This window comes from Grampus griseus, assembly GCF_964374135.1.
Source record: "Grampus griseus genome assembly, chromosome: 1".
Taxonomy (NCBI): domain Eukaryota; kingdom Metazoa; phylum Chordata; class Mammalia; order Artiodactyla; family Delphinidae; genus Grampus; species Grampus griseus.
Genome location: NC_139017.1, coordinates 74,701,546 through 74,719,783, shown reverse-complemented (window position 1 = coordinate 74,719,783; position 18,238 = coordinate 74,701,546). Strand labels below are relative to the sequence as shown.

Here is an 18,238-nt window from a genome sequence, read left to right as displayed (position 1 = left end):
CTCACTGCTGTGGCCTCTCCCGTTGCGGAGCGCAGGCTCAGCGGCCATGGCTCATGGGCCCAGCCGCTCCGCGGCATGTGGGATCTTCCCGGACCGGGGCACGAACCTGTGTCCCCTGCATTGGCAGGTGGACTCTCAACCACTGCACCACCAGAGAAGCCCTGATTCCACTTTCTTAACATCTGTTGGTTTTTGTGACATCTTTCCCTACTGATTTTTCCACCCTTTTTTTTTTTTTTTTGGCAAACTGCTTTTGTAGGATTGTCATCTTCTATTCAGTCCATGATGTTATCCATCCTTGCCTTTCTTTGCTTACTCTGCATCTACTTCCAGGATAATGCCTATTTTAGTTTGGCTCTTTTGGTTGTGAGGACTGGAGACTTGGTGGAGCAGAGAGGTTTTTCAAACCACACATAAGAATCAGTCCTGGGCTTCCCTGGTGGCTCAGTAGTTGAGAGTCCGCCTGCCGATGCAGGGGACACAGGTTTGTGCCCCGGTATGGGAAGATCCCACATACCGCGGAGTGGCTGGGCCCATTAGCCACGGCCTCTGGGCCTGTGCGTCGGAGCCTGTGCTCCACGGCGGGAGAGGCCAAGAATCAGTCCTGAACTCTCTTTATCCCTTACTCTATCCACCTACCAAAACCCCCAAAGTGAGCTGCTGGAACTGGTGGAAATATACAAGGTTGAGAACTGTAGGAGACAATCCAGGCTCCTTAATATGACACATCAGACCTGTCATTGTCTTGCCCCTACCATCCTCTCTCTCGTGCCAAACACCTAGCCTTTGCATTTTATGTTCTAGCAACACCAAATTATACCTCCCTGCATGTAGCCTGCTGTTTCATGCTTCCAGGCCTTGGCATTCTTCTTTCCTTCCTTTATTTACTTGCATTTATTTTCTCTCTAATCGATCCCTCATAAACCTATTTATGTATGTCTCTGTAGTATTCCTCAATCATGTATGCACTTGCATTGTTACACATAGTAGACTGTATTGTTTTTATTTTTACATTAGTTTCCCTTTCTAAATTATAATATCCATGAGGACAGAAGCTCTCTTACGTATCTTTGTATCCACATAAGCAGGCACAGTGCCTACAGATGGTAAGGATTCAGCAAATAATGAACTGAAGTGAAGCTGGCCATATAAGGACCTGCCACAGATCTGCTCTGTCACAAAGTTTACTTTTACCAGACCCTCCTTGTGGATTTTTTAGAGCTCAAATATGTGTTTCTTCTTTCATTGAGAATATAATGCTCTTTTCATGAAGAGATACAAGGAAAGAACAAACAAAGAGGATCTTGTGGGCTAGGCCGTGGCCTAATTTGTATGTACTCTGGTGAAGGAAAGCTGAAGGGATATCAGTGAAGGGTGACCAGAGGAGGTCAATGTGCTGTTCTCCAAGGAGTAGGAGGAGCAAAGGCTGATCCTGTGGTTATAGCTCTGGAGGTTCGCTATCAAAAACAGTTAGATCAGGAAAGCTGTGAGATCCTGAAAAAAGATTCTCATACCTCCCAAGGCTCAGATCATGTTTTTTCCTTCCATTAGGTGCTGCAGAGCTTCAAGATAATGGACTATAGCCTCCTGGTGTCAATCCATAACATAGATTATGCACAACGAGAGCCTTTAGGCAATGAAGCACAATATTCAACTGACACTCGCAGACCAGCCCCCCAAAAGGCTCTCTATTCCACAGCCATGGAATCTATCCAGGGCGAGGCTCGACGAGGTGGCACCATGGAGACTGAGGACCAGTGAGTGGACTCGGGCGCTGGGAAGGAGTGCATAGGCTCAGAGCACTTTTTCTTGAGGGAGGGACGCAGCTTCTGAGAAGGAGTAGCCTTTATTCAGTAGTTAAGTCAATAGCTTTAATGCTTACAGAACTATAGGATGAGCTTTCCTAAGAATGTAAAAGGAAAGGAAGATGTCTTAAATTTGGGATTTGTACATCTGGGAAGGAGAACTATTCAAAATTAAGAGACTTTTTTTTTGGAATTTTAAAAATTTATTTATTTATTTATTTTAAAACAAACATATAATTTCTTTTTTTTGTTATTTTATTTTATTTTTATTTTATTTATTTTTTATTTTTGGTTGCACCGAGTCTCAGTTGTGGCAGGCAGGTCCTGAGTTGCAGCTTGATGGCTCCTTAGTTGCGGTTCACTGGCTCCTTTAGTTGCGGCACGTGTGCTCCTTAGTTGCGGCTGGTGGGCTCCTTAGTTTTGGCATGCAAACTCTTAGTTGAGGCATGCATGTGGGATCTAGTTCCCTGACCAGGGATCGAACCCACGTCCTCTGCATTGGAAGGCAGATTCTTAACCACTGTGCCACCAGGGAAGTCCCAAGACTTTTTTTTTTTAATTTTTGGCTGCGTTTGGTCTTCGTTGCTGCGTGCAGGCTTTCTCTACTTGCGGCGAATGGGGGCTACTCTTCGTTGCGGTGGACAGGCTTCTCATTGCGGTGGCTTCTCTTGTTGCGGAGCACCGGCTCTAGGTGTGTGGGCTTCAGTAGTTGCAGCACGCAGGCTCAGTAGTTGCGGCATGCGGGCCCCTAGAATGCATGGGCCTCAGTAGTTGTGGCACGTGGGCTCAGTAGTTGTGGCTCATGGGCTCTAGAGTGTAAGCTCAGTAGTTGTGGCACATGGGCTTAGTTGCTCCGCAGCATGTGGGATCTTCCCAGACTAGGGATCGAACCCATGTTCCCTGCATTGGCAGGCAGTTTCTTAACTACTGTGCCACCAGGGAAGTCCAAGACTTTTTAAAAAATGTTCACTCAGAGTCTTAGATGCACGCCTGCAAATTATATTAGAACTTCATCAAAAACAATTTATTATAGACTTCTTTATGGAAGGCGTCTTTGTTACCATCATGGATCAAGGAAGTGTAGTTACTAAAGTATCAAATGTCTTTTAAGTGGTTTCATTTTAAAGTATTCTTTACCATGACTCTCCAGAAGAGTGTCTCAGTGGGCATAAATTAAAATATGAAAGTACTGGGGAGGAATTCCTGGGCGGTCCAGTGGTTAGGACTTCGTGCTTTCACTGCCGAGAGCCCCGGTTCGATCCCTGATCAGGGAACTAAGATCCCACAAGCCTTGCAGCGCAGCCAAAAAAAAAAAAAAAAAGAGTAGAGTACTAAGAAAGTTTAGAGTTAATTGGGAGAGTATTCCTAAAATTGCTGAGTAGGGGTGATTTTTAGATTCTCTTCCATGGATTTGGGGTGGGAGAGGCAGGCAGGTGAGATTTGGAGAGAAAGAGGTTACAATACATAAGCCAAAGTTGGTGGGGCTGGGCGAAGTCTCTTGCTCTTCCCCAGCTTATGGAAGATGGGACTTCTAACTATGCTTAGGTCTCAGTTACATGTCCTGATCTGATTTGAGGTTAGCAGAAGCCTCTGCCTGCTAGACAAAAGATTTTCTTACTCTTTCCTTCTTGTCTTCCCCAGTATGGGTGGCATCCCGGCCCGGAATAGTAAAGGGGAAAGGCTGCTGCTTTATATTGGGATCATTGACATTCTTCAATCTTACAGGTGAGGAGCATATAGATCCTAGGGGTAGAGTGGATGTGGATTTACTCACATAGCTGTTTTAGATGGGTGTCACCAAATTCTTCCTGAAGCAAGAAGAGTAAGTTGCAGTCTGGCTGCTTGCTTCATTGGGTTTCAGATGGTTTTTTATTTCCTGATTATGCCTGTCTGTTGGCTTCCTTATCCCACCATCTCCCCAAACATAGCATACACCTCTGTGGAAAGCTGAGTCAGTCCTTAGAAGCACCAGGGTAGAAACGCCATCTCTCTGGCTTTTTGTGGAAGACCTGTGAGATGAGTCATACTCCACATTAGGATACAGCTGGAAACACATCCCTCCTTTCCATGGAGGAAAAACAAGAGGATCACTGTGTTCTGTGAAAAGCATTAGCCTGTGGAATTCAGGCAGTGGTGTGGTAGTGAAGGAAGAGCTGGAAATGTTAGACCCCAGTTTTGCTCCTGTAAGGTTTCAGGTACTAATGAGGACTGGACAGTACTTGACCCCCTTCCAGGTTTGCCCATCTGTCCCTCCAGCTCCCCTTTTACAATAAATATTCTTGTCCCTGACTTGCCGGGACATATTAACTACCCCTTTCTGAGGGGGGCAATAATCGACTTATCTAGAAACAGCTTCGATCTCCATGTGGAATAAGCACTACCTTGTCTGTTCTTTGGAAAGCCAGCATAATAGTGGGGGTGCTTTCCCAGTCTCTCTCTTTGCTACTGCGATTGCTCTTTTAACTCTGTAAAGTAGAAAACTATAAGGTCATTCGTTTAATGTTGAATGCATGATATACATTTTTCTTGTCAGGTTTGTTAAGAAGTTGGAGCACTCTTGGAAAGCTCTGGTACATGATGGGGTGAGTAGCAGTCAGCTAGAGGCTCTCCTCTTTCTGCCTCTCTCACTTCTGATTTGCCCCCTCAGTTTCCTCTTACCTTATTTCATTTGTGGGTTCTACCCTTCTGCTAGGCTCTCATCCTAGGGAAAAATGGCCCTTGGACCAGAGATCCTCTTGCTGGGCCTCCTCCTCTCTAACTCTGCAGCCATCTCTTTTGCTCTGCAGGACACCGTATCAGTGCATCGCCCAAGCTTCTACGCCGAACGGTTCCAGCGCTTCATGTGCACTACAGTGTTCAAGAAGATCCTCTGTAAGTGGCTTCTGCCAGATGACCCTCCAATGGCTCCCTTACTTCAAGAGATGGGGGGCAGGACACCTCTGTCAGGGAACTGCCAAAGCCAGAGGCTTCTCCTACTCTACCCACATCCCATGAGAGCTGCTGCCCATCCTTATGTCGGTCACTTTGTCTGTGTCAGTTGTTTCCAAGTTGCTGCTTTCCCCCTGGCAATCCCTACATGTGTCATTGAGGGGAGGGGCATTTCTGAGAAATTGGTGGGGTTGTAAAAATGTTTAGTTGCGGGTGTAGGACCCATGCCACAGGCTGAGATAGGCGAAGCTGGACTTTTATGGTCAGAGATAGGCAAGAATATTACCATATCCCCAAGGCCAGGAAGTTCTTAGATTAGGATCATAAGGTTGGAGAAGCACTTACTCATTTCTGCTTAGCAGGTGTTCTTAGTCTCTTCCCTCAACTTTCTTGGTTGGGAAGTGCCAATGTTCTTCTTTCCAAACCTTTCACGCTGCTGCCACTGGCAGATTCCAGCTCCTCCTTCCCATCTCTGTCTCCTCATCATAGGCATCAGTTGTCCCTCGGTGAGGCAGAGCGGACTTAGGCATGCCAAACAGTCTTAAGAAACATGGAAAAATCCTTTCAAAGTCTTTTCAAAGTGATATATAAACAAGTGTAAAGTATCACCGTCGTGCTGTGTGTGTAAGTGCTACAGGGATATAGAGTGAAAGGGTCATCTTTGTCTGGTTTAACTGAAGGATACTATTAAAGAACAAAGGAATTACAGAATAGGATACATGTCATCAGGCGGAAGCAAAGCCATTGAGGTTGCTTGTAGGAGGGGAGAGATATGTGTCTCCTTTCCTCTAGGTTCTCTGCTTCTTTTCCAAAGTGAAGTGGACTGAGATGCCCCCTCCTCTGAAGAGTAGTTCATAGAGCCCATCTTTGTTGACATTAACCCCTTTTCCTGCTTTGCAGAGGAACAACTTTGGGTTTGTGTTGGGGACGCTAGCAAGTTGTATCTATGTCTTGGTGACGGTTTCCGAGGTGGGTGCTAAGTAGGCTCTCTCTTTCCCTTTTGAAGTGAAGCCCTCTCCTTCCAAAAAGTTTCGGTCTGGCTCATCTTTCTCTCGGCGAGCAGGCCCCAGCGGCAACTCCTGCGTAACTTACCAGCCATCGGTCTCTGGGGAACACAAGGCACAAGTGACAACAAAGGCGGAAGTGGAGCCAGGTCAGCGCCAGGGTTGGGGTCCCCGTGTGATGGGGCACTCCCTCCCTTCCTTCTGAGTCCTTGTCTGCTTAGGACCTCTACTCCCCGTTCCTGTCCATGAAAATCCAAGTTGCTACATATTTTTTCCTATATTTTCCCCACCCCCTTTTCTCTTCTTTTTTATTTATTGATTTTCTTCCCCTTTCTTTTTTCCAGGCGTCCACTTCGGTCGTCCTGATGTTTTACCTCAGACTCCACCTTTAGAGAAAATCAGTGAGGTCTCGACTATTCCTGACCCCTATTTCTCACCTGTAGTTGGAGAGACTTTGCAAATGCTAACTACAAGGTTGGTTCCTTGGCCCCTTTCTCCATGTAATCTTCTCATCTCTCTCTTCAGGTCCTTGAGAACCTCCATAATTCTGTTTTTTCCAGAGACTATTGTTTGTCTTTTGCTCTTCACTAGATTTTTGCATGTTCATCTTCCTAAGAGCTCATCTTTAGTGATTTGGAAAAGTGTATCAACATCTCTGCATTTTTAGGGGGTGGTGGGAAGTCTTTATGTACAGACTTTTCTGGTATTCAATCAAAATACCCCAACTAATGCTTCATCTCCCGGTGAGTTAAGTGAGAATTCTTAGCTTAGGATTTAAGGCTGGAAAGATTCCCAGGCACTGAAGACAGTGAACAGTTAACTTTTCAAAAGGATCCAGTGTAAAGATTGTGATTTAATTTTTTGTTTTTGGTGTGTTAATCATCTCATTACATCATAATATATTACCCCAGAACTTAGTGACTTAAAATAACAAACATATATCATAGTTTCTGTGAGTTAGAAATCTGGGTGCAGCTTAACTGGGTCCTCTGGCTCAAGGTCTTTCATGATAGTGAAGCTCTTTGTCCACAGCTAGGCTCATCTGAAGGCTCAACTGAGAGGCTTCACTTCTAAGCTCATTTATGTGGTTTTTGACAGGATTCAGTTTCTGGTGAGTTGCTGGACTGAGGGTTTTGTTTCTTGCTGACTGTTTTCTGCGGGCCTCCCTCAGTTCTTTGCCACATGAGCCCCTCCATAGGACAACTAAGAACATGGCAGCTCGCTTCCCTTAGCATGAGCAAGTGACAGTGCATGCACCTAAGCAGAAGCCACAGTCTTTCATAACCAAGTCTCCTATTCTGCATTCTAGTCACTTAATCTAGCCCACACTTGAGGAATGAATTACCTAAGAGTGTATCAGGAAGCAGCGATCACTGTGGACTGTGAAACTAAAGAGACAGGCTATCTTCTCCCCACACACCCAGCATACAATGATGAGACAAACAGTAGATAATCTCTTCACACATTCCTATATAAAAAAGGGAGAATGGGAGGCACAGAGGAGTCTGATCCATAGCTAGTCTAAACCCCAGCAAATGTTGGAGTTTCTTTTATCAGGTCTCAAAGCATGAGAATAATTCGTGGCTCTTGGCTCTACCTTTGGGACTCTTGGTTTTGCCTTTTGAGTCTTCCTTTTTCATGAAAACTACAATGTGTTTGCAGCTGAGTAATTTTCTCAGCCTGCTTCTTGCCAGAATTTTGGGGATCCAGTGGTCTCTTTTCATTGTGTACTATTTCTGTCCCTTTCAGTCCAAGCAGGACAGTGTTTCTGCTGCTATAATACCCTCAAAGATTTTGTGGGCCTCCTATGAATCTCATTGGGATTCACGCTATTAGACGGAAGCCACAAATACCTTCTTGATAAGCTCTATGCTTCTTAGAGATCCTGTTAAGTTGAGAGGATCTGAGAGACATACCCTTAATCTTTTGAATCACCTTTTGTATGACTGAATAGTACTTTGAGTTCTTAACAGATGTTTTACAGTCATACCCTTGGCTTCATCTGTAGACCACATTTTCCTGGCAGTGCCTTAGATTTTATCCATTTCTTAATTTTAGCATTATTTGCTATCTGGAGAGGCTCAGAATTTTCAAAACCATCAAGTCTTGGCTTCCTTTTGTTTAATAGTCCTCCCCTGAACTTACTTTTCTTCTCTCATATTTTAACTATAAGCGTTAAGAAGAAACCAGGTGGCACCTTCAGCACTTGGTTTAGAAATCTCCTTAGCCAGATCACCCAGTTCATGAGGCACGTATTCTACTTTTCACATAACTGTAGGTGACATTGTTGCTAAACTTTGTTTCACTACATTGCAAAGATCCCCTTTCCTTCAATTTTTAATAAGATTTTTTTCACTTTAAGCTCTTACTGGCAATCCCCTTAAAGTCCAGAATTCTACAGTATATTCAGGGCACTTTTAAACTTTCACTAAAACTGTCCTCAAACCCAGTTCCCTCTTCCAGAGCCACTTCCACATTTTAGATTTTTATTACAGCAGTACTTCACTTCCAGGTACAAAAATATCTATTGTGTAACAAATTACCCCAAATTTTAGCAGCTAAAAACAACAAACATTATTATCTCAGATATAATGTAGCTTAAGAATCTGGGTGTAGCTTAGCTGGGTGCCTTTGGCTTAAAGTCTCTCAGGAGGTTACAGTGAAGCTAGTAGCCAGCAGTGTGGTCTCATCTGAAGGCTCGCCCAGGGGAGGATCAGCTTCCAAGCTTATCTATGTGGTTGTTGGCAGGATTCAGTTTCTTGTAGGCTATTGGGATAAGGGCTCAGTTCTTTGTTGGCTGTTTGCCAGTTCCCTCAGTTCCTTGTCACATGGTCCTTTCCATAAGGCAGCTCACTGCATGGCAGCTAGCTTCCTCAGAGCAAACAAGTGAGAGAGCAGGTACCCAAGAGGAAGCTATAGTCTTTTTGTAGCCTAATCTCAGAATTGACTTTACATCTCCTGTGGTGCATTCTGTTCACTAGAAGAAAGTCACTAAGTTCAGCCCACACTCAAGAGGAGAAAATTACACAATGGCATGACTATCAGATGGCAGTGTTCATTGGGTGCCTACCACACCTGGGGATTGAAGAAGGTAGAGGAGGGTGTTAGGAAATATTTTAAAGAAGTCAAGACAAAAAAGTAAATAGTTAATTAAAACAATGTGCTTCCAAATCTGGTAGCTTCTTAGCCCCTTCTTTTTGAATCCTAAATTGATTCCCAATGAAATGGAGAAGTAGTATGAGATTTGACCTGAGAGTCCCTTTTCTCATTTATTTACTAATTCTTCTTTCTGCCTCCATTTTTTCCCCCCTCCTGTTAGCTCAACCCTCTTGGAAAAGCATGAAGTTCCAGAGTCAGAGTTCATCCATGTAAGTGTCTGGGATGTGGGGGAGGTGGATGCTTTGGAAGGGTATAAAGAGCATCACTGATGGAGTGGAGCAGCAACATAATTGACAGGGTTAGGGGGACTCGGCGCCCCCCTAAATCTTACTTAAAAAAATTTTTTTTCTGATACCTTGTACTTGGAAGCTGAGACTGAACTAGAAGGAAACTTGAATTCCTTTCCTGCCTCATCTCATACTGCACATCCTTAACTTTAAACCCTTTCCCTTTTCCAGTGAACAAAAATCCTCAGAAGACCTGGAGCAAGATTCTACCATCTCTGTGATCCCAAGATGTCAGCCCTTGACCCAGCAATGCTGAGTTTTCTTTTACTTGGTCATCAAAAAAAGTGTAATGGAGGCTAAGGGAGCTCTCCGTCTCCTCCCTGAAGAAGAACCTCTTCTACTTCGCCTTCCTCATGAATGGGCATTAGTGCCTCGGACAGTTGAGGACAGCGGCATCCTCTCTACTCCTGAGCTGGGTGGCACAGGTTTTCTACTAGCCAGCCTTCCTTCCACAACTGAATTGTTTTCAAACCCCCATTCTTCCTGTTGGAAGTGGGGTTGTTGGACTTGGTGGTTTTCTTCCCCCTCATCTACCTTTCACCAGGAGCTGGACTCTTAATTTCCTCAGGACAGACTGGCTGGTACATTATCCCAACCTTAGCTCTTTTTCTGTGGAAGAAGACCCCTGTACTCTTTTTTTTTTTTTTTTTTTTTTTTTTGCGGTATGCAGGCCTCTCACTGCTATGGCCTCTCCTGTTTCAGAGCACAGGCTCCGGACGTGCAGGCTCAGCGGCCATGGCTCACGGGCCCAGCCGCTCCGTGGCATGCGGGATCCTCCCGGAGCAGGGCACAAACCTGTGTCCCTCGCATCAGCAGGCGGACTCCCAACCACTGCGCCACCAGGGAAGCCCGTCCACCCTGTAATCTTTGTAAAGGTGTTTTGGGGGGTAAGGGTGTTTAACCACCTCCCAGCCGCCTTCTTTTGGTTCCTTAAAAAAGGAAAAGAAAAATAGCACACAATTTCAAGCCAGACAGTTTCAGATCAGAACTCTTTAAGTATTGGTGAGATGCATATTCATAGGGTTCCCTCAGAAGAGCCCTGGTGTTTGAGAAACAGAAGCTGCTCTGCCAGGAGCAGCTCCTCTTTAACTCCTCCTCTCTTAATGAATTTCTGAAAGCTGAAGGAATGGAGAGAGTGGGACATGGGGTAATCTTTACCCCTTTTGTTAAACAGTGGGGCAGTCATAGGGGTAAAAGGTCAGAACCCTTCCTAGGCAGGACCCTACTCACGGCCAGGCCATAATGATTATTACTGTTTTGCAATTTGAAATGTATTCTGCTTGTTTTTCTAAATATGAAGACTTATCAAATGAATTTTAGATTCTTCTCCAAAGGAGATTTCTTCCTTGCTCTTACCACCTTTTCCAACAGCGTTCTGCTGTTCATGGAGCTGAGATGGAGAAGGGGACACCTGTGTCTGTTTAACAGGTAGTCCATAACTGTGAGGCTAGAGAATATTCTCTTAAACTCATGGAGAGCCAGCAGATTCTTGCCTTAGTGAGGTCATTGCTGTGCCACATGCCCTGCCACCTCTCTTCATGCAGAGAACGTGGAAACGGGCTGTGTAATCCCTCTCCTTCCCATGTTCTCCATCTGATCCTCCTCCCCCCTGTCAGGGGAAGAAGGGGGCCTGGCATCTCAGGCAGATTGTTGAATCCCCATCCTGTCCCCTCTCCATCCCACCCTGCCTTGATAGTAGGTTAGCTCATACCCCGAGTAACTGTCTATATTAGACACCCCCAGCCAGTTTCTGGCTGCCTGTCTTTGCTGCCATGTTCTTTTTTACAAGAAGAAAAGAAACAATTCTTGCTATTTTTTTTTCATAATTTACTATTTATGATGTATTTAAGTGTTTTATTCAGGACAGAGTTCTGTAGGGGGTGGGAGGGAATATTTGAGGGAGGCTGGGTCTTAGGGAAGGGAATGAGGAATCAACATTTTTATGAAGTGTCACTATTTGCCTCTACTTTGTATTGTTCAGAAATGGCAAATACAATATAAAAGTGATAAATACCTGGTTTTAATGTATTAAACTTTAATCAGTTATTTAGACTTCTTGCTTCTTCCTGGTTCTTTTTCATATACCATCTGCTCCACCCTCCTACCTCAGGCTCAGTTTTGTTCATGTTACCCTGAACAAATGCATCCTTTCCAGTTTTCCTCACTCCAATTTCAGTCTAACTCAGGCTGAGAGAAATGGCTTCATTCATTACCTTCTGGTCACCTCCTCCGTCTTAACAACTTACACTTGACAAGGAAAAGCTGTGAATGAATAGGAAGGGAATTAATGTGGGTCTGTTGCCTAGGGATTTGGGGACCCATAGCTCAAAATTCTACTCAGGTTTAGGAGGAAAGGAGAGGGACAGTGGGAAAAGCAAGCTTGAGGTTGGTTGGCCCTAGGATTCTCTGCCTTTCCTTCCCTTGACCTGGCCCCAGGGTGTCACTCCTAGAAAAGCATAGAGACTGCTTTCCTCAGCTATGTGTTTTTCTCTTCTGTGAGGTTGAGCTTAGGCTATTTTACTGGAATGGGAAACTAGACAAAAGGGGATGTTCTAAGGCGGTGGGGGAGATTTGGAGAGAAACAAACTAAAAAATGTTCCTTTCCACACCACTATTCCCTACCTTGTTAAGGTCATTCTACAAATATTTATGCAGCAGCTAATGAGCAAGAGCCATGAATGCACTGGGCAGTTGAAGGTCAAAAGAAGTAATTGACCTTCAAGGGTTTATAGTGTCCAGGAGGAGCACACACATACGTGCACACAAAAACAACATGTTAGATGTGATACAGTTAAGGATTTCAGTTCTCTGAAAGAATGATACAGCATATAAAGGTCAAAGAAGATGAGAGATTATTGTGGGCCTGAAGTGTTGGGGAAAGTTTCACTTGAGCACAAGGGCCTAGAGGTATGAGAATGATCTGTTCTAGAGAACAAGGAAGAGATCATGGTGAAAGCAATGGTGGAGGGAGACCTGAGTGAGAATATTGGAATAAGTATAGGTGGAGGCAACACTGGAAACCTGACTGATAAAAGCTGAGGGATTTTTATTTTAAACTAGGCAATGGGGAAGGATAGAACGTTTTTGTCCGTAAGTGGGACATGATCAAAACAAAATTCCGAAACTAATCTGTTGACAAAGTTCTATCACAGTGGATAGAAAAAGCAGACAGTTTAGATTGTAATAATTTAGGTGTGAGGTGATGTGCGTCTAGGATGATGGTGGTATCAACTGGAGAGGAAGGGAGAGAATTGTGATGGTAATAAAAAGGAAAACAACTTTATGATAGAACAAGTAATTGGAATAAAGGAGGAATTGGGTATTCTCAAAGTTTTGAATTTGAGTTTAAGCCACAGGCTCAGCCCTCCTTTAGGCTGGGTAAGGAGAAGACTTCTTCCCAAAAAGGAATTGAATCTGAACATGTGGTAGGGAAAAAATGATCTTTCTGCTACCCTTACCTCATCACTCTTTTTAAAAACAAAAAAAACAAACATCTTTATTGGAGTATAATTGCTTTACAATGGTGTGTTAGTTTCTGCTTTATAACAAAGTGAATCAGTTATACATATACATATATCCCCATATCTCTTTCTTCTTGCATCTCCCTCCCTCCCACCCTCCCTATCCCACCCCTCTAGGTAGTCACAAAGCACCGAGCTGATCTCCCTGTGCTATGTGGCTGCTTCCCACTAGCTATCGATTTTACATTTGGTAGTGTGTGTATGTCCATGCCACTCTCTCACTTTGTCCCAGCTTACCCTGCCCCCTCCCACTGTCCTCAGGTCCATTCTCTAGTACGTCTGCGTCTTTATTCCTGTCCTGCCCCTAGGTTCTTCATAACCATTTTTTTTTTTTAGATTCCATATATATGTGTTAGCATAAGGTATTTGTTTTTCTCTTTCTGACTTACTTCACTCTGTATGACAGACTCTAGGTCCATCCATCTCACTACAAATAAATCAATTTTGTTTCTTTTTATGGCTGAGTAATATTCCATTGTATATGTGCCACATCTTTATCCATTCATCTGTTGATGGACACTTAGGTTGCTTCCATGTCCTGGCTATTGTAAATAGAGCCGCAGTGAACATTGTGGTACATGACTCTTTTTGAATTATGGCTTTCTCAGTAGTGGGATTGCTGGGTCGTATGGTAGTTCTATTTTTAGATTTTTAAGGAACCTCCATACTGTTCTTCATAGTGGCTGTATCAATTTACATTCCCACCAACTGTGCAAGAGAGTTTCCTTTTCTCCACACCCTCTCCAGCATTTATTGTTTCTAGATTTTTTAATGATGGCCATTCTGACTGGTGTGAGGTGATACCTCATTGTAGTTTTTTTTTTTTGCATTTTTTTTGTTTTGTTTTTTTGTTTTTTTTAACCGGTATACAGGCCTCTCACTGTTGTGGCCTCTCCTGTTGCGGAGCAGAGGCTCCGGACACGCAGGCTCAGCAGCCATGGCTCACGGGCCCAGCCGCTTCACGGCATGTGGGATCTTCCTGGACTGGGGCGCGAACCCGTGTCCCCTGCATCGGCAGGCGGACTCTCAACCACTGCGCCACCAGGGAAGCCCCCCTCATTGTAGTTTTGATTTGCATTTCTCTAATGATTAGTGATGTTGAGCATCCTTTCATGTGTTTGTTGGTGATATAGATATCTTCTTTGGAGAAATGTCTATTTAGGTCTTCTGCCCATTTTTGGATTGGGTTGTTTGTTTTTTTTATATTGAGCTGCATGAGCTGTTCGTAAATTTTGGAGATTAATCCTTTGTCAGTTGCTTCATTTGCAAATATTTTCTCCCATTCTGAGGGTTGTCTTTTCGTCTTGTTTATGTTTTCCTTTGCTGTGCAAAAACTGACCCTGAATAGCCAAAGCAATCTTGAGAAAGAAAAACAGAGCTGGAGGAATCAGGCTCCCTGACTTCAGACTATACTACAAAGCTACAGTAATTAAGACAGTATGGTACTGGCACAAAAACAGAAATATAGCTCAATGGAACAGGATAGAAAGCCCAGAGATAAACCCACGCACATATGGTCACCTTGTTTTTGATAAAGGAGGCAAGAATATACAATGGAGCAAAGACAGCCTCTTTAATCGGTGGTGCTGGGAAAACTGGACAGCTACATGTAAAAGAATGAAATTAGAACACTCCCTAACACCATACACAAAAGTAAACTCAAAATGGATTAAAGACCTAAATGTAAGGCCAGACACTATAAAACTCTTAGAGGAAAACATAGGTAGAACACTATGACATAAATCACAGCAAGATCCTTTTGACCCACCACCTAGAGAAATGGAAATAAAAACAAAAATAAACCAATGGGACCTAATGAAACTTAAAAGCTTTTGCATACCTCGTCACCCTTCAACATACTCAGGCAGCTGCTGAGTGGGTGCACTAGATGGTCAGAGGGTCCCTCTAGTGGTGGGTAGCAGCTACCACTTATTCTGCAGCTGTACCCTGCCATCTGTATTCAGATGCAAGTAGGGCCTGTTGCAAAAATGAGGGAAATCAAAACCATAGGATTATAAAGCTGGAAATCCTGGTCTAATGTTTTACTCTTAAGCATGTCAATCTCAGCTATTCTGAAAGTTATTTACCGCAGTTGGAGTCTCATTCACTCTTTAAACAAAGATTAGCCAGTTAAAATAGATTTCAGATTATCCTCTTCATTCTTGGGAATTCCCTGGTGGTCCAGGTTTAAGACTCTGCGCTTCCACTGCAGGGGGCCCGGGTTTGATCCCTTGTTGGGGAACTAAGATATCGCAAGCTGCATGGCACAGCCAAAAAAAATAAAGGGGCGTCTTGTTTTTAAAGGAAAAAAAAAAGCTGTTCATTCTTTAGTTTTTCAAAGACACAAAAACAGTTCAATATCATCTCCTGTAAAATTACTTCTTAAAAGTTCATTAAAGAGCATGAGTTATTTCTAATTTCTCCTCTTTTTTTTTTTTTTTTTTTTTTTTGCGGTACGCGAGCCTCTCACTGTTGTGGCCTCTCCCGTTGCGGAGCACAGGCTCCGGACGCGCAGGCTCAGCGGCCATGGCTCACGGGCCCAGCTGCTCCGCGGCATGTGGGATCTTCCCGGACCGGGGCACGAACCCGTGTCCCCTGCATCGGCAGGCGGACTCTCAACCACTGCGCCACCAGGGAAGCCCTCTCCTCTTTTTTTTACAAAAAATTTTATTATGGAAATTTCCAAACCAAAAGTAGAGTATAGGAAACTGACATGTATGCATCACCCAGCTTCAATAATTGTCAACACAAATAAGGCCAATCTGTTTTATGTATACTTTCTACCCCACCCCTCCTTTCTCTCTGCACCTCCAAAGGATTAAGTTAAATCGCAGACATCATATCCGTTCATGCATAAATACCTCAATATATATAACTCAAGAGATAAGGGCTCTTTTTAAACATAACAACATTATCATGCCTTTAAAAATTGATAATTCCTTAATAATACCCAGGCAGTGGTCAATGTTAGCCAATTGTCTTACAAATGAATTTTTTTTGGCTGTGCTGTGAGGCTTGTGGGATCTTATTTCCCTGACCAGGGATCGAACCCGTGCCCTCGGCAGTGAAAGTGCAGAGTCCTAACCACTGGACCACCAGGGAAGTCCCGAAGTGAATTTTTACAGATAGTTTTTTTTTACCCCAATCTCTCTTGTACTCACTCCAAGTTTTTACCCTGACCACCCAACTGAAACATCTTTTATTAAGGTCGCTGATGACCTCAGTGTTGCTAAATATATCAGTCCTCATCTTACTTGACATGTCAGCAGCATCTGACAGTTTATTGCTCTTTGAAATACTTTTCTTCATTTAGCTTCTGGGATACTATGTGTTTTCTCCCGGTTGTCCTTACCAAGGTGCTACACTGCTCCATCTCCATCCTCTTTTCTGGTTCCTCCTTTCCTCTCTAACCTCTAAATATTGAAATGTCCAGGGTTCAATCATAGGCCCCCTTCTTTTAGTCTACATTCACTCCCTAGGTAATGTTTTAAAGTTTTAAAGGCCCTGTATAATTTGTCAAACACCCCTGTCACCTCATGATTAGCTAAAAACTTCCAAATTTCTATCTCCAGCCCAGATCGTTTTTCTGAACTGCAAACTCATATATCTACCCACTTACTTGACATCTACATTTAGGTGTCTAACAGGCATCTTAAATCTAACATGTCCAAAGCTAAATTTCTGGTTCCTGCCCTTCCTAGCCCATCTTCAGAAATAGTGCCTCCATTCTTGTAGTTGCTTAGAATCAACTATAGTGTTTTCCTTAACACTCCTGTTTCTTACATCCTCCAACAAATCCACTGGCAAATTTTCTAAGTTTTGTATCGTATGACATACTCAAAATCCATCCATATGTCACTATTTTCACGTCTTGTTACCACCCTACAATAAGCCACCAGCATACCTGATCACTGAAGTAGTCTGCTAACTGGTCTATATCCTGTTCTTTTCCCCCCACAGTCTGTTCTCAATGCAGCAGCCAGAGTGATCCTCTTCTGAAAATTTCCAACAGCTCCTATCTCAGAGTCCTTAAAATAATCTTTGCAACTGTACATGATTCAACCTTTCCACTCCCTTTGCCTCTCTGGCCTCATTTCTTCTCTCTCTCTCCCTCTACTCCAGCCTTCATGGTCTTAAGTACACTCTTGCCTCAGGGCATTTGCACTTTCTCTTTCCCCCAGGTATCCTTCAGGTCTCTTTTCAACTGTAAGTCTTCCCTAATATTCTGTTTATATAAAAAGGAAAACACATCCATCCTAGTTTTATCATTTGACAATATATTTACTTATTGGTTTATTATCTGCCTTCCCCATAGAATACAAGCTCCACAAGGGCAGACTTTATTATGTTCCCTTCCAAGTTCTCTACATCGTGTAGCTCCTTTTCAAAAAAATGTAATTCTTGTCTTGTTTTTAAAATATTTTGTTTATGTTTGAACTTGTCACTAATTATTTTTCTGTGCTTTCTTATTTTTCTTCCCTTTGCTGTCTACTATCCTTGTCTATGGTTACAGTGACAGGTTTTGGTTTTTTTTTTTTTTTCTCTAGTGATACAGAGATTTAACTCCTACCAGCTGTGATGGTTACCAATAACTTTTGAACATATCCGTTAAAACTTTACCAACATTTAGGTAATATCTACAACACACTTGCCATCTCCATCTACTATCTACCATCTCTGTAGTCATGCCTTGGTCCCCCGCTCCTTTCCCCGCTTCCTTCAAGATAGAGACCTGGAATTTTCGGTTTTACTTTGGTGTGTGTGTGTGTGTGTGTGTGTGTGTGTGTGTGTGTGTAGGGGAAGGTAGGCCAAGGCATTTATTTGTTTATTTTAGTTTTGGCCGCGCGGTGGCATGTGGGATCTTACTTCCCTGACCAGGGATGGAACCTGTGCCCGCTGCAGTGGAAGCGCAGAGTCCTAACCACTGCAGGAAATTCCCAGCCAAGGCATTTTTTAATGTAATTCTTGATTAAGAAACCAAAACGGTTGACTAGGTTGTCTCCCATCCTTTGGGAGATTAGTTAAAATTACTGATTCGTCAAACTTTTTCTGCATTCCTACCATGTGTCAGGCTATGTAGTGGACTCAGGGATAGCAGAGATTGCCACCTTTCCTGCCTTAATGCAGTGGGAAAGATAGATACACAAGCAAATGCAATTCAGGGGCATAAGGGCTTAGTAGTTTGATGAACAAAGTGCCATGGGGAACAGAGTGAGCTGGAAAGTCACTAGTCATCCCACCACTTTTTAAAAATGCTGGAACAGACATAGCCACAGAACTTTCAAAGGTTCCTCCACAGCTTCTCTTAGATCCTGTCGGCAGGGAACCCCACCAGAAAACCTGAACGGCAGGGCAGGTGGAGGTGGGACCCTCTTTTTCACGTTATCTCGCCTCTCCCCCAACACCCACCCGCCCGAAACGTCCCTTTTATTTTGGCGGCGCCTACAACTCCCAGAACGCAACGCGGAGGATGGAGGCGGAACCAGCTGGCGGAGCTGAGATCAGTGATTGGTGATGAGCGCTGGGCCAATTGG

The 18,238-nt window shown here is 43.7% G+C and overlaps 1 protein-coding gene across 6 annotated transcripts in view; it reads left to right on the top strand.

The window, feature by feature from the left end:
- Positions 1-11,196, top strand: part of PIP5K1A (phosphatidylinositol-4-phosphate 5-kinase type 1 alpha) — a 45,599-nt gene extending 34,403 nt beyond the window's left edge. For 2 of the 6 annotated variants that reach the window (XM_082663602.1, XM_082663601.1), the window contains 8 exons: positions 1,552-1,757; positions 3,447-3,530; positions 4,339-4,387; positions 4,592-4,676; positions 5,740-5,886; positions 6,082-6,211; positions 9,057-9,105; positions 9,355-11,196. In XM_082663602.1, the coding sequence (XP_082519728.1) occupies positions 1,552-1,757; positions 3,447-3,530; positions 4,339-4,387; positions 4,592-4,676; positions 5,740-5,886; positions 6,082-6,211; positions 9,057-9,105; positions 9,355-9,357 (753 nt within the window). In that variant the 3' untranslated portion in view covers positions 9,358-11,196. Of the gene's footprint in view, positions 1-1,551; positions 1,758-3,446; positions 3,531-4,338; positions 4,388-4,591; positions 4,677-5,739; positions 5,887-6,081; positions 6,919-9,056; positions 9,106-9,354 lie in introns of those variants that run through there. The other 4 variants (XM_082663600.1, XM_082663599.1, XM_082663604.1 and 1 more) reach the window with 3 other exon arrangements.
- Positions 11,197-18,238: the final 7,042 nt, after the last annotated feature.